This window comes from Castor canadensis, chromosome 18, assembly GCF_047511655.1.
Source record: "Castor canadensis chromosome 18, mCasCan1.hap1v2, whole genome shotgun sequence".
Classification (NCBI taxonomy): Eukaryota; Metazoa; Chordata; class Mammalia; order Rodentia; family Castoridae; genus Castor; species Castor canadensis.
Window position 1 is genome coordinate 714468 of NC_133403.1, and position 14817 is coordinate 729284.

The 14817-nt window shown below is 58.6% G+C and overlaps 1 protein-coding gene across 6 annotated transcripts in view; it reads right to left on the reverse strand.

Annotated features, from left to right (window-relative positions):
• Tpst2 (tyrosylprotein sulfotransferase 2) overlaps positions 1–14817 on the reverse strand; it is a 40849-nt gene that overhangs the window by 17609 nt on the left and 8423 nt on the right. Inside the window, exon 1 of one of the 6 annotated variants that reach the window (XM_074061271.1) lies at positions 13641–14253. The exons of 3 other annotated variants lie outside the window; for them this stretch is intronic. Coding sequence is in view for 1 of the 3 variants with exons in the window: in XM_074061266.1 (XP_073917367.1) it covers positions 5555–5724 (170 nt within the window). In the remaining 2 variants the exon portion in view is untranslated. Of the gene's footprint in view, positions 1–5554; positions 7711–8389; positions 9343–13640; positions 14254–14817 lie in introns of those variants that run through there. 2 more of the 6 variants (XM_074061270.1, XM_074061266.1) reach the window with 2 other exon arrangements.

Below are 14817 nucleotides of genomic sequence, written 5' to 3' on the forward strand. Positions count from 1 at the left end.
CATTTACAGGAAGAAAAGCCGAGGCTCAGACAGCCAAGGTACTCGGTACCAGCTGGAGGCCACACAGCTGGGGAGCGGCAGGGCCTGACATCAAGGTCGGAACCACTTCCACCACCTCCCCCACCTCCGCTGAACCCGCACACAGATGGAGGCTTTGCCCAGCTAAGGTGACTGCTCAGGCAGTGCCCGTCCAGACTCCAGTCCTTGTCTCAGCCTTGACTTGAACTTCCGTGGGGAGGCACAGGGCCTCTGCCTGGGAACAATGCAAACAGGAAAGGGCCAGGCCCACCTCACAGGGGCCGGGCTTCCTGCGGCTGCACTGCCTCCACCCCAGGATCCCTCTCCACAGCTCTGCAGGAGGCAGCCAGAGGTGGGGGCTGAGCACTGCCCTGGGTCCTTCCTACCTGGCCTTGCCCTGGCTCTGCGGCTGCAGGCAGTGCAGCCGAGGCACTCTGGAGGATTAACAGATGCACTGATTCCTGTGCGTCCTGTTACTCCCCTGGGACATCGTCTTCACTTCAGCAGCCATAAGAAGAGCCTGAAATGCAGCAGAGGGCAGTGGTGCCCCTGTAATCCCAGGGCTTAGGAGGCGAAGGAAGTAAAATGGTGAGTTAAAATCTAGCCGGGGCACTTAGTAAGACCCTGTCTCAAAAACACACAACAAAGCCTGGGTCCTGCCCCCCAAATACAATGGAGAACGTGAAGGACTGTAGTCTCCTAGGCTACAATGTCACACAATGTGACACTGTGGCTGCTGTGACACTGCAGCCGCTGTGACGAGCGCAGGCACCGAGCGGCCAGTGGCGGCGGGGCAGCCACCCACGATGACACAGCCCTTGCCTGGTTGCTTATGTGGTCACCGTGGCACAGCTGACTGCTGGAGTGTGTACCCCTACGTATGACAAACTCCCCGTACAATAGAGCTCCACGGTGCGAGGCGGCCCCCGCCATCTCCCCGTCTCTTGAAGGCATCAACAGACGCAAGCCACTGACCTGCCCTACTCAGTTCACATCAGGTCACACTATGACTTTTGCACGACAAGGCTGCGTAACGACGAGCTCACCAGAACACAGGCTGGCCTTGAACCTGTGATCCTCCTGTTCCTGCCTCCCAAGTGCTGCATTACAGGCACGAATCACAACTATGTCCTGATCTGGAGGTCGTGTTTGAGCAAGTGCTGCCTCCCTGGGGCGCTGAACTCAGCACTCACCACCGGGCAGGCACAGACACTGCAATGCCCTGTCTTATGAGGGAGGCGGCCACGCCTGGAGACAAACCAAGGACCCAACCTTGGCCCTGTCACTGCCCAGCTGTGTGACCCTGAGCCCGTGGCTTCTCTCTGAGCCTCACTTGGAAAATGTTTGAAAATCTCAGCTGCTACTCATCTGACAAGGATTAATATTCAGAATATACAAAGAGCTCAAAGACTAAACACCAAAAGAATCAGTGCTGCAATTATCAAATGGCAAGTGAATTGAACAGAAGGACACTGCAGGACAGGGTGGGCACCAAGGGCCCGGGCACACGGTGACAGGCAGGGCATCTGCACTGCAGATCCCTGTGGAATGGGGAGCAGGACACACATGTGCAGCACCCTGTGGGGGACACAGGTCCCCTCGGGAAAGACCTAGCCTTCCCTCTGGGTGGCCATGACTTGGCTGTCTGCACAAAGAGCATTCTTTTTCCATGAAGCATCACCAAGTCTGTGGCCTTTGGGAATGCCAGGCTTCAAGAGCAGGATGGAGGGAAGCTTTCCAAATGGGTACAAATCCTGTGCACTGCTCATTGCAGAGCTCTTCCCACTTAGACTCAGTTTCCCCATCACTGACTGCCAGGGTGAGGCTAAGCTCTGCCTCCCTCCCCTGGATTGCACCAACTTCAACACCCAGAACCTTCTCTGAGTCGATGCCTGAATTTGAGTCCCAGACAGATCCACAGATCACCAGAGCATCAGCCTCCCAGGTGGCCAGGATGGATAATTGGCCAGGACACCCCCACATCATCACCTCCCTGTGGCTCACAGTGCACAGGTGACCTTGGATGAGGCTGTCACGTCTCTGAAGGTCAGTGTCCTGTCCTGAAACCATATCCCTCAAGGGCTCCATGGCTTAGAGTAGCCACGGCAGGCAACCTGGCACCTGGCACCGTAAACACCCTAAAGACACAAGAGCCACTGCACCCCGTGTCCCCAGGACCCCCAGAGACAAGACTCGACTGTCCACACTCCCAAGGCTTGCGAGCCACCCAGCTGGACCACTCTTGTCTACCTGACCACCTCTGGCAAATTCCACGGGCAGCCGCTTCTGCCCCACAGGAAGCCTACGCTCTCTTTGCCGAGGCGGCACATCTGGCCACCACAGGCCACCCTGGCCTCCTTCCTTCCTGGCCAGCACTCTCCCGGCCCCTTGCAGCAAACACCCATGGTGCCGAGAGAAGCAGGAGGCACAGCCACAGCAGAGCGGCCCAGGAGGCCACAGCCTCAGACAGCTCTGCCGAGGTCCAGCCATGGGACAGGGCAGGTGAGCACCAGCCTCAGTTTCCCCATCTGGACACGGGCTCTGCTGAGATGACGCACGAGTCAGGCACTGGGGCAGGGCTGGCAAGGGGAGGAGGCAGTTCCCGCGGCTACCAGCTTCACATCGTCTGTAATTAGGCACTAATTAAGCATCCCGCAGCAGACACGTTGCGAGGAGCTTAGTACCTGCGGGTGAGATCCCGCTGATAAAAGGGTTATCAGGCCTGTGGCTGCTTATTTACACTGCAAAAGCCAACAGCTCTGGAGGGACAGTCCCCAACACGCGAGCCAGGCTGCACAGCCCCCACCCTCACTTTCTCAATTAACAAACTCCACAGTGAATCCGTGCCCGGGCACTGGAACTGGGGCGATTTCTAGGACCGCTGCGTGGCCTTGGGACCCCGAGCCGGCAATGGCTCTGTGCCAGCCCAGAGGGAAGCGTGCAGCCAGGGTCACGCTGCACAGCAATGCGCGGCCAGGCGCGCCCCACCCCCCCAAGGCCTGGGATCTCGTGGGTACTGACGTCAGGCTGGGTGGCTCCACAGACAAGATGAGGCAGGAGGCTGAGTCACGGCGGGGCCGTGAGCTCCGTGACCTTGGACAAGACACTGAACGTCTAATCCCGTGAACAGTGGCGCCATGGGACACGTGTGGAGAGCTTACAGGACTGTGCCAGGTGACACGAGGCACTGAGGTCCTGCTGCTGCTGTTAGCGCTACCATTACTGTAGTTACTGAAAGTCCCCAACAGGAAAACCCAGACACAAAACTTGGATTGTGTATTTTGTATTTTAGGGCTGACAGGACACTCGAAACGTTTCAAATTTTGGAGCATTACAGATTTGGGACGTTCATATTACAAATCCTTGGCCACTAAAGTCTGTACAAATATTCCAAAACCTAAAATAATTAAAGCCAGGTATGGTGGCTCATGCATGGAGTCCCAGCTACTTGGGAGGCAGAGATAGGGAGGATCATGGTTTGAGGCCAGTCCAGGCAAAAAAAAGTTCACGAGACCCCATCTCAACAGAATAAAAGCTGGCGTGGTGGCACATGCCTGCCATCCCAGCCAAGGCTAGAAGCTTAAATTGGAACTCAAGGTTGGACGGTCTGGGCAAAAAGTGAGACCCCATCTCCAAAATAACCAGAGCAAAAAGGGATGGAGCCGTGGCTCAAGAGTTACAGCACCTGTGTAACAAGCACAAGACCCTGCATTCAAACCTTAGTACCAGCAAGAGAAAAAAAAGAAAAGGCCAATTTAGACAGGGCACTTGGGAGCCATGGGCAGGTGCCTGGGTGGGAGAGGAGCAGCGTGACTTTGAAGTGACACACGGAACACCTCCACCAAGGTCCTCCCTGGCAAGCCCCATGACACTGGTGGTCCTCCCAATGCCGCTGGGCAAAAACACAGCCACCCTGCCACTTCCAGCCTTGCTTGCTTGTCTTGCTGAGTGCTGGCCGGGTCACTCAATACAAGTGTGGCCTCAGGGCACACGTGGATGACCAGGAGGCTGAAACCTGGGAGGGGCCCAGGTGGCAGAGGAGGAACGGCCCCTACTTCAGTTGCGAAAAGGGTTCAAGCCCTGCTACCACTCTGCTGTGTGGCATTGGGAAAGCCCCTTTCCCTCTCTGTGCTGCAGTCTGCCCATACACTCGGAGCAGTCACGGCTGCTGGAGGGACAAATGACCATAACCAGCAGTGGTTTCCTTGGGTGAGCCTCTGCCTGAGCCAGGCACGCCGGGATCCCACAGAGCCTGCTGGATCCCCACAGCTCTGGATCCCGCTCATGTTTTAAGTCACTCAGTTGCTCAACTTACAAGTGTACACTCCATGTGACAAGGAACAGGAGCGGGTGCAGGTCTTTTTGTGTGGTACTGGGATTTGAACTCAGGGCCTTGTGCTCACTAGGCAGGTGCTCTGCCACTTGAGCCATGCCCCAGCTCCTTTTGCATTAGCTATTTTTCTAATAGGGCCTTGCGTTTACTTGCCAGGCTGGCCTCTGACCTTGATCCTCCTATCTATGCCTCCCACACAGCTGGAGAACACAGGCGTGAACCACCATAGCTGGCTTGCTTGCTGAGATGGGGTTTTACTAACTTTCTGCCTGGTCTGGCCTAGAACCGCTATCTTCCTACCTCTACTTCACACGTAGCTGGGATTATAGCTGTGTGTCATCGTGCCCGGCCCAAGGCTTAAGTCTTTCTGGAGCAAATCTCCAGTCCTGTCCTCATCCCCCTTCTGGGAGGTAAGCGAGCACAGTTGATCAGTGTGGGGAGGCCAAGCCCTTCCTAGGGGTCAAGGTCCGAAACCCACATCAGTACAGATCCCACAAAACCTTCTCTCCCCCTCCATCCCACACATCCTTCTTCCCTTCCCCAGGTGCCTTCACCACACTGGGCCTCAGCCAGGGGATTGATCATGCCCCTCGGGACAGCTGGCAATGTCTGGGGGCAGTGTCTGGGGGCGGGAGGGGTCAGGATGGGGAGAGGCGGGAGGCTGCCATGGGCCCTGGCACCATCTGGCCACAGAGGCCTCTGTGCCGAGGCTCTGGCCGGCTTCTCCATGGACACCTGGAACGCACAGGGGTCCTTGCCCAGCTCTCGTGGTCAGCCCCTCCACTCCATCTTCAGGCACTGAGTGCGCACTGTATGCTGACCCCATCGGCCTGCGCACTCCATCCTCAGGATGCCGCCTGAGTGCCTGCAACACCCCACTCCAGCCCACAAGCCACATCAGTAAACAAGCCAGGCAAAGCTACCTGCTCAGAGGGCTCCGTCATGCCCAGGTGACCCGGGAGTCCCCACAGCCCTTCCTCCTGCACCTCTGGTGGGGCCAACACAGGGTTCCCTCAGTCATCTTTGAAGCCACAGAAGAACACACTCCTTGTGCTGGTGACAGGCACCCTGGGACCTGGTAGAGACCAGCAAGTGGCAGGGTCTCATCCCGGGGGCTCCAGACCTCAGGCTAGCAGCCCCCATACACAACAGGACCCCTCCTGACAGCTCCCTGCAGGGCCCGACAGGAGGGGATGCACCTACCAAGGCCCCGCAGAGGCCCTCAGCTGCCTTTTGCACCAACTCTGAACTTCTGGTCTTTGCCAAGCTGACGACGCCTCTGACCCACCAGAGCTGGAGGCTAGGGTGGGAATAGGGGTCCGGGTCCCCCTGGCTCTGCTTTCAGGCTCTGGCCCGACATGTGGGTCTGCCATGCCACTTGCCTGCCCAGACACCACAGTGGTCACGGCTCTTGGAGCAAGAAGGCGGAAGGTGACAGCTCACCCAGCAAAGGAAGGGGAGCTCTGATGGGAGGGACAGGCCCCATGGCTGGGAATCTGAGGACATGGGTCAGGCCGCCCAGGCCCACTCACGTTCACTCATGCAGGACGGAACAGGCTGGGCACAGGCCGGGCCTGCCCTGCCATGCGTGACAGGCGATCCAGGAAATGTAGGCAGGAGGAAATGGTTCTGCAGCCCAGGAGTGGGAGGGGCCCAGCTCTGCTCTCAGAACCAGCTGCAGCCAGCCTCAGTTTCCTGCCCTAGAAAACAGGCTCACACACTCACTGCTGAGGGTGGCTGTGAGGACTGACCGTCTAAGGTCAGTCAACAAACAGACCTCCCTCCCATCTGGAGCCTCCCCCTGCCTCAGGCCAGCACAGTGTCGCCCACTCATCAGATGAGGAAAATGAGGCCCACAGGTAGACTGGGCCCTGACCTCCACTGCACAGGGATCTGGACGTGTGAGGCCCCGGTCAAGAGCCAGCCCTGCTCCTCTGAGTTCTACCGCCGTGGAGCTGCATGACCCCGGGTGAGCCACTATACCTCTCTGAGCCGCAGTGTCCCCCAGTGAGATGGGGACACAAGCCAGGGAGGAGAGAGAAGGCACCTGAGAGCTCGTTTCACATGAGGGCTCCTGGCCCTGGAAGATGTGACCCTGTGGCATCGCTGATCTTTCTGAGTGTGAGGCCAGAGAGGGAAGGCCACCTGCTCAAGGTGACACAGCTGGTTAGCAGTGGACAGCTGGGCGGGCACAGAGGTGGGGTTAGATCTGAGTGGGGTACAGGCAGCAGTGGGGTGGGATGAGGGCCAGCCTCTGGTCACAGGGTCTTCTCCTGGCTCGTAGCTGCACAGCCTCTCTGAAGCATGGTTCACACTGGGCCGGCCCCCCGTCCCGAGGCGGCACCTCTGTCCTGGGTCCTAAGGGCCGTGGGTGGCCCTGGCTGTGGATGGGCATCAGGCTACCCTCCCTGGCTGCGGGACTTCTCAGCATAGCCCAGGACTTGTAGGCCACTTGACCGTCCATGAACCCAGACACGTAAAGAGATAGAGAAGGGCAGGAGCACAGCCGGGTGTGAGACAGGCTGGCGTGGACAGGAGGTTACTAGACGGCCACCAAGCACAGAAAGTGCCCTCGATCTCCTCATCCAACAGGGAATGACTTACAGGTCATCGTGGGGGCCACGCACCCTAAAACTACCACAAAGCAAAGCAGGTACAGCAAGCATCGGCAAGGACGGGGAGGCGGCAGGCCTCCCATGCTCCGTGGTGGAAAGCTGGAGCCTGCACCGTCCGCTCGGAAACCCCAAGGTGCAACAGAGCCGAGTGCTAAACACACACTTCTCCACGAGCCACAACTCCACTGCCAAGTTCACATCAGAAATGCGCAGGCTGCCCCTTGAAGGACATGTATGGAAAGGTGGCAGCACCACCCTCACGCCCCACCCCCCGGCAGCTCCATTAGCACCAAAAAGAATAAATAAGTACCATGACAGACACCGCCTGGCCCAGGGAAAGGGCAGGCCGGAGCCTCGCACAGTAACAACAGATCCTACAGAGCCGTGACACACAGGTCCCCAAATACAACATACAGGGGACATCAGAACAGTGGTGACCCTGGGGGGTGTGCAGATCACTGGAGGGGGCACAAGATATCTTGGGGAGCTGGCGTGGCCTCTTTTTAGATCTGAGTGCAGATCACAGGGACACAGCTACCCTCAGAAAACCCAGGGTGCTGCACACTTGTGTGTCAGACTTTAATACAGTCCAGAATCACTCCGTCCACCGCTGCCGAGAGGTGCTGCTGGCCACGGCACCTGGCCACCCGCGCCCTTTCCTGGCTTCCCACGCTCATTCACTCAGTCCACACTCAAGGCAGGCACCGGAGCCGTGGCCTCTGATCCTACCACCCACACCCCAGCTCCCGGCAGACACCTCAGACACGCTGCACAAGCCAGCGGCAGGCTGGGTGGCCTGTGATCAGAGGCCATGCTGTCCCTCTGTCTTCCTCCCTCGGCCGCTCTCCCACTGTGAGGACGGTTAGAGCTTTTCCTAATGCAGAGCCAAACCCAGCCGTGTGGCGCAGGTACTGGGAGGGTCACACCTCTGTACCCGATCCCTCCTCCGGCCAGGACCCTGGGGCCCCTGCAGCTCTGGCAGGCAGACCCGTCCCTCTGTGTCCCCCCCATGTCTTCGTGTCCCCACCCAGTGCTCCCCCACCCACTATCTGCTCTCGGGCGGCTCCACCTTTCTGTTGGTGCCAAAACCCTGAGCAACATGGACTCTGCTCTCTCCCGCCCAGTCCAACCCCGGCAAGTCACCTTTACTACAGGGCCAGCATCTCCCTGTCACCCCTGCAGGGCACCACAGCACAGTATGTCCTGAGGCCGGCTCCCCTCGGCGATGCAGCCTGGGGACAGGACCCAGAGCGACTCTCCTCTCCTCAGCTGATCCTCCACCCGAGTGCGGCCTCAGGAAAAGCACAAAGCCGAGGCTCCCGAGGTTCCCGAGGTTCCCGAGGCTCCCGAGGCTCCCGTGGCTCCCTCCTCCCTCGGGAGAAGCTGGCCCTGTGAGCCCAGCGGGCTCCACCCGGCCCCTTACCTGTCTTCCCCGTTCCCCGGGCCCTGGCTTGCTCTCTCTCCTTCGGCCACTCGTCCCTCACTGTTGGTCCCTCACATCCCAGAGTCGGCCTCCTGCACCCACGTTCCACACGCGCTGTCTGGGCTCCTGGGGGCCGTGGTCCCCACAGCAGGAGCTCAGTAAACCTAATTGTCAGAGTGCCCCTTTGCACCTTTCCCCAGGCCACACGAGGCTGACCAGCCCTCAGCCTGGCCACCTCCAAATACCAACTCCCCGCCTGTTGGCCTCCAACTTGGGCAGCTGGCACTGACTGCGTGGGCACAAGCTTGGCACCTCGCTAAGTTTCAGGATCACTGATCACATGGCCCCCGCCCTGAGCCCTGACCAGCGACTCACACTTCCTGTCTGTCCAGTGTGCTCGCCTACAACCTCCTCATTGCCTGGCCATCCTGTTCTCATCCTGGCCTGTCCCATGTGGTGCCCCACGCTTTCCACGCTTCGGCAGCTTCAGCCTTTGTCATGGGCCCCTGCGCCCCGGCCTAGGGGAACCTCTAGCAGCCCTGACAGCGCTGTGCACCCCTGACTTTCCCATTTTCCTTCTCAGTCCACCCTGGACTCCTGGTGTGGACACATGGCCCAGGTCTGGCAATCACAACTCCCCACCCCCAGGCCCAGGATTGGCTCAAGGATGGATACAAGAGCCCACTTAGAGCAACGGAAGCAGGCGGAGGCATTGGCTGGGAGTGGGGTCCCCCTCTAGCCAGGGCCTGCCTGAGAACAAAGCCAATGTGGGAAGGCAGAGCCCAGAGATGGAGACAAACCCAGACAGTAGTTGGGCCTCTGGAGTCAGCCGTGCCTGAAGCCGTCCCTGGATGCCTTTGACATTTTTTTTTGCAGACGCTAGATTTTGCCTGTGATCCAGGAGTCCCACTCACACCTTCATGTTCCCATCCCCAGTCTGATCTTGGGTGCTGGTTGTCACCTCCAACTTGGGCATCACCTTTTTGGGTCACCCAGATGAGACCACAGCCCCCACGCCTCCCTTCGCCGTCCCCCATGTCCCCACTTCACAGAAAGCCTCGCCTGCCAAGGAGCAGGGCGCTCCAACCCCTTCTTTATTTCCTCACTTAGCACAGACCTAGTGCACCCTGAGCTGCTCACTGCACTTTACTGCTCGAGGCCCTCCATCCTTGTTTCCTTGGGTACCAGGTAGTAGAGGAAGGAAATGGGTCTTAAGGAAAACAGAGCTGCCCGGAATGCCCACCTCCAGTCTTGTGACCTCAGGCCCTCTCTGGGCTTCGCTTTCACCTGTGGAACAGCGAGACAGCTAAATGCATGAAGGTGAGAGTGAGCGAGCAGAACAGGCAGAGGCAGAACTCCTACTGCTCCTGACTCTGCTGCTTCTCTGCCTTCTCCTCTCAGTTCTGCTCCCCCACAATGTGGGCACTGTCCCTTTGCTCAGGATCATGAGCAGGATCATGTCCAGAAGGGGCTAACCCTGTGCCCCTGTCCAGTGACAGGCCTGAGGGGGCTGCAGTGCTCACACATAAGCACAGGACCCCCACACGGGGGAGCACAATTGTGGGGTTTCCAGGGATCTGTCTTCTAGCTGACATCGCTAAGCCTGGAGCTGTGACAGGGACAGCACGCCCAACAAGGCCAGCACAGGAGAACGCCCTTCTGAGAGATGGACAGTGAAAGAGGGAGCATGCACTGTGGCACCTGGACACGGCTGTGCCTGAAGGTGACATGCCTTTGCATTTGCCAATTACCCGAGGCAACACACTGCTCTGTCTTCTACCTTCAGTGATTTTGAACCAGGACACCTCTGCTCAGTCTTAGAGGCACAGCAGTCACAGTAAGGCCAAGCCCCCAGCATGACTTTACACCAGTCTGTGTTAGTAAAACTAAGCAGCATTTATTTCCAGTCTTAACTGAAGACCTGGGGTGACGCTGGGGTCCGCTTAGCACTCTCACTTCTGCCCTGAGATGTGTGTCCCCTCCACAAAGGAAGTGCCCCATGTCATCCTCTGTGGTCAGAAGGTGACCTGCACTTTGTGCTTAGAAAGTCTTTGGCCAGCTTCCCCTCCCCCCTGCATCCGGCTTCCTTCCCACTTCTTTGTGGAGGATGCTTTGTGATGGCTGAGGGCTAGGAGGGAAAGGCCAGCCTGGGGGAGAGCAAGCAAGTAAAAAACACCACCTGTGAAGTTCCCAAGACGGCCTGGCCTTCCTTCTGTAGTTCCCCCAAGAGACACCAGGCTTCTGCTGAGCATGTAATAGGGGTAGGAATGGGATTTGGGGAGAGGCCCCAGTTCTGAGGCAGCACAGCTCCCCTCATGGACACAGCAGAGACCCCCCTCCCACCACCGCTCCTGAAGCAGGAAGAGCGAGAACCCAAAGACCTCTCAGGTACTCAGAACGAGGAAACCCCACGGAGCCACAGGAGGGAGAAGGGCCAGGTGGGGGGCGGTGACTAGCCTTTTCCTAAACGTCAGGGCTCTGGGACCTTGTGGGAAAGTATTTCTACCTGCAGATATGTGTGTTCATTGCCAGGGACCCATGGAGACCCTCTTAGCGTCTCTGAGCCTCAGTTTCCCCAGCTGTAAAAAGTCTTCTTGCTGACAATCACTGAGGCCGCCATGTGTTCAGTGCCACACGACCAATCTGCAATCCTCGCAGCATCCCTGGGACCCTGGTTTGAGGAAACTGAGGACCAGAGACAGCAGCTGTCAGTCAGGTCCAAGGCGGCAGAAGTTCTAACTCCAGCGTGTCTGACCTGAGAGCCGCTATTGCTCACAGCCCAGCACACAAAGATAAAGATGGTGCCCAGGGGCACCTTTTGCTCAGACACTGGCCAGAGGGTATTGGAGAGGTGACTGGAAGCACCCCCAAGTTCCTCGAGTCCTCATCAGCCCTTCTCCTGGGTCCACCTCGTTCCCTCCTCATGTAGAGGTACCCTGAGAACAGAACAGGGAAAGGGCAACCATGAAGGGGCAGACACGGGGCGTCCTCCCCGCGGAACGCTGGCTCCCAGCCATGGCCACAGTGTGCCTGCGACTTCCTGACCACCCACCACCTGAGCAGGTGGGGCAGCAGGAGAGGAGTGGCCGACCCTCCACCCACTCAAGGGCAGTTTCGTGCGCCTGGCTTTCTCGGATCCCACAGCCATGAACTCTCCCACCCTCTGCATCGGGGCCACACAAGGGGCTATGAGACCTGGGTCCAAGCCCCCTCCCACCCAGGCCGCCCTGCCCAGTCTCACCACCTCACTCTCCTATTGAGCCCTGAGCCCCCGAGGAAGGTGAGGATCCAGGTTCTAATCCTGCTCCTCGGTGCTCTAACCCTATGCCCATCTCCCTGGCCTATAGAGGGGCACAGCGGGGACAAGAGCAGCCCCTCCTGGAGGGCTGGCTCCCAGGAAGTCATCAGCAAGTCTCCTGGTTCACATCTGATGATGTGTGGGGCATTCTCGAACGTCGCCATGGGTATTAGGACTTTGACCACACAAGCCTCCTTGTCACATGCTTCCCAGTCTCCTCCCCCAGTAGTTAGTGAAGAAGACAACAGGAACAGGGTGGCTATCAGCTGCTGGCACTCCAGGACCACCTCCTTCCCAGCTGGCACTTAAAGCTTCCTGGTGCGTCCATCTTTCCCCTCACATGTCAGCTCCACAGTGGGGACAAGGGTCTGTCATGTTCTCTGTTGGACTCTTGCACCCACACTGAGCCAGAGTTATCTGAGGTACAAATGAGCATGGCATACAGAAGGGGCTCGATAGCTACTACGAAATGACAACAGCATACAGAAGGCGCTCAATGGTTGGTAAGCAAAGGACACCCGGCTGTCCCCTCACAAAAGTCCCCAGGTGTGGGCGAAGCATCCTTTTAAAATGGCCAAAGGCCTCACGCGGCCCGTTCAGTGGCAGATCCTGGATCTGTCCCTGAGACCACGGCCATAGAGGGCCGTGCGCCAGGGCTCCACCCCTCCTGCCTTCCTGGGAGCCACTCTGACATCTGCTTTGCACTCAGGAAGGCAGGATGTCGGGGAACCATCCCAGGGACCTTACTGGTGCCGGCAAAGCCCAACAAGTCAGGCACGGGAGCGTGGGGCAGGAGGCTGGCATGAGTATCTGGGTACTAGGCAGAAGGAAGTAAGCGCGGGATGAGGGAGGAGCACTGGGACCTGGGGACCGGGAGGTGGGAGGTCAGAGGCCAGAGGTGAGGCTCTGAGGAGCGGGTCTCCAGGGACACACGCGGCCTGTGTGCAGTGCTGGGCCCACGTGGCAGGGAGAGCAGAAGCACGCACTGCACAACCTGGGCCGGAGCAGAAATGTCACCGGCAGGGAGGGTGAGTGACAAGGATGAGGATGGCAGTGACCATGGCACAAGCATTGCAAAGTCAGCTCAGCTGGCCTCCCGGCTCCCACCCACCCAAGGGTGGCGCTGCTCCCCTTCCTGGGCCCAGAGCGGCCAGGCCCTGGCCTGAGAGCTCACGGTAGGACGGGTGGCAGGAGGCTCGCACCGGTGCCGGTTCACAGCCCGCGCTCCAGCCCTGCTCCAGCTCTTCCAGGCCTGGAAGGGGCCTCTCCAGCTGCTGCCCACGTGCGGAGCTCACAGGACGCAAGGTCTCCGCCAGCCCCCGAGCGTGAGCGCAGGCATCTCTGCCCTGCAAACGCTGGTCCTGACCTCTGCGGCCTCACCTGTGTGGTGGCCTCGCCTGGAAAGCGTCAGAGCCCGAGGTCCACAGGGAGGAGAGCCCTGGCAGGGCACAGAGCCAGGCCGCCAAGAGGCGACATCACCTCTTAGGAGGGAGTTCCACCTGCAGTCCCCCTTCTCCCAGCTGAACACCACTGACCCCAACACTACTCCAGCTCCTGGGAGACTGAGACCCAGCTCCGTTCTCTCTCAAAACTGACCACGTCACTGTGACTCTGGGTTCAGTTTCCCCATCTAGGAAACTGGGTACCTAGATGGTACCCAGTTACCATCTATGTAACTTTTAACCTTGCTCCTCCTGCAGCACTCTTCACAGACAAATCCACACTGCTGGCCTACTGTCACCTGGCCATGGTGCACACTGGAGGGCAAAGGCACCCACTGTGCGTGGGCACCTGGGATCCCCAGACACAGAGTAAGGGACCCCCGACAGCCAAACCTACTCAGCCCCATGCAGCCTTCTGCCCTCCCACTGCCGGCCCAGGCTTCCTCTTTCTTCCCAGCCCAGGTCTGTCAGGGGCCCCACTGGGTGCCTGACCTCCCAGACCCCCATTCACCTGGGAAACGGCTGTTCCACCCTCTGCCAGGCCGGCAGGTGCCTGGTCCAGGCCCAGACTCTGTGGGTGAGAGGCGGGGCGGGGCGGGGTGAGGCAGGATGTCACTGGCAGCCAGAGGAAGCAGGACAGAGGAAGGACTGGTGAGTGTGTGCACCGGCGGGGGCGGAGGGGGAAGTGAGGAGGCTGGGGCGGAAGAAGGCAGACACTGACAGAGACAGAGAGCCAGCCAGGGGAGACAGAGATGGGGAAACAAGACAGGGAGAGGGAGACAAAGCAGGAGAGACAGAGACAAGGTGGGTAGAGACATGGGATGGGGGCAGAGATACGGGGATGGGAAGACACACATGGGTGACAGATGGAGATGGGGAGGAAGACATGTGGCAGAAGCAGAGATGCAGTCAGGAGAGAAACAGGGGAGACAGATTAGAGACCTCGAAGAGAGAGATTTACGGGTGACAAAGAAGGAGAGAGAAGAGGGATGACCGATGAGTCCGAAGGAGAGGCAACGAGGGAGACACAAAAGATACTGGGACAGAGGGGACTGGGGATGCCCTGGTGTCACCAGCTCCCTGCCCTGCCCCCTTCTTGGCTCGAGGAGCAGTTCCACCCCTAGTCGGGGCTCCCAGGGTCCCAAGAAAGGGTAGAATGCTAAGAGAAGGCCCCGAGCCCACCTGCTGAGGACAACCTTCCTGACCCAGGCTACATCCAGGACCCCCTTCATTCTCACTCATTTTTGTTAATGGAGTATGTTTGAAGCATGTTTTCAAAGGAAATTATAATCCATGGCTAAAGACCAGGCCCTCATTTTTAAAGTCCATGGCAATTGCTGGACGTGGTGGTACATGTCAGAGATCCAGAAGATGACCATTCAAGGCCAACCCAGGCAAAAGAAAAAAAGACCCCATCTCAACCAGCAAACCAGGCATGGTGGTACACACCTGTGACCCAAGCTATGCAGAAGGCACACGTAGAAGAATCACCATGTGAAGATGGCCTGGGAAAAAACTGCAAGACCCCATCTGAAAAATAATGTAAAAAGCAAAGAAAGAAAAAGAAAAAGGGCTGCAGGCATGGCTCGAATGCATGAGGTGCTGAGTTCAAACCCCAGTACCACCAAATAAGCAAATGTGAACATGCATGCAAGGTTAGCAGCCGTGGCCTCCTGGCTGGAGGCTGC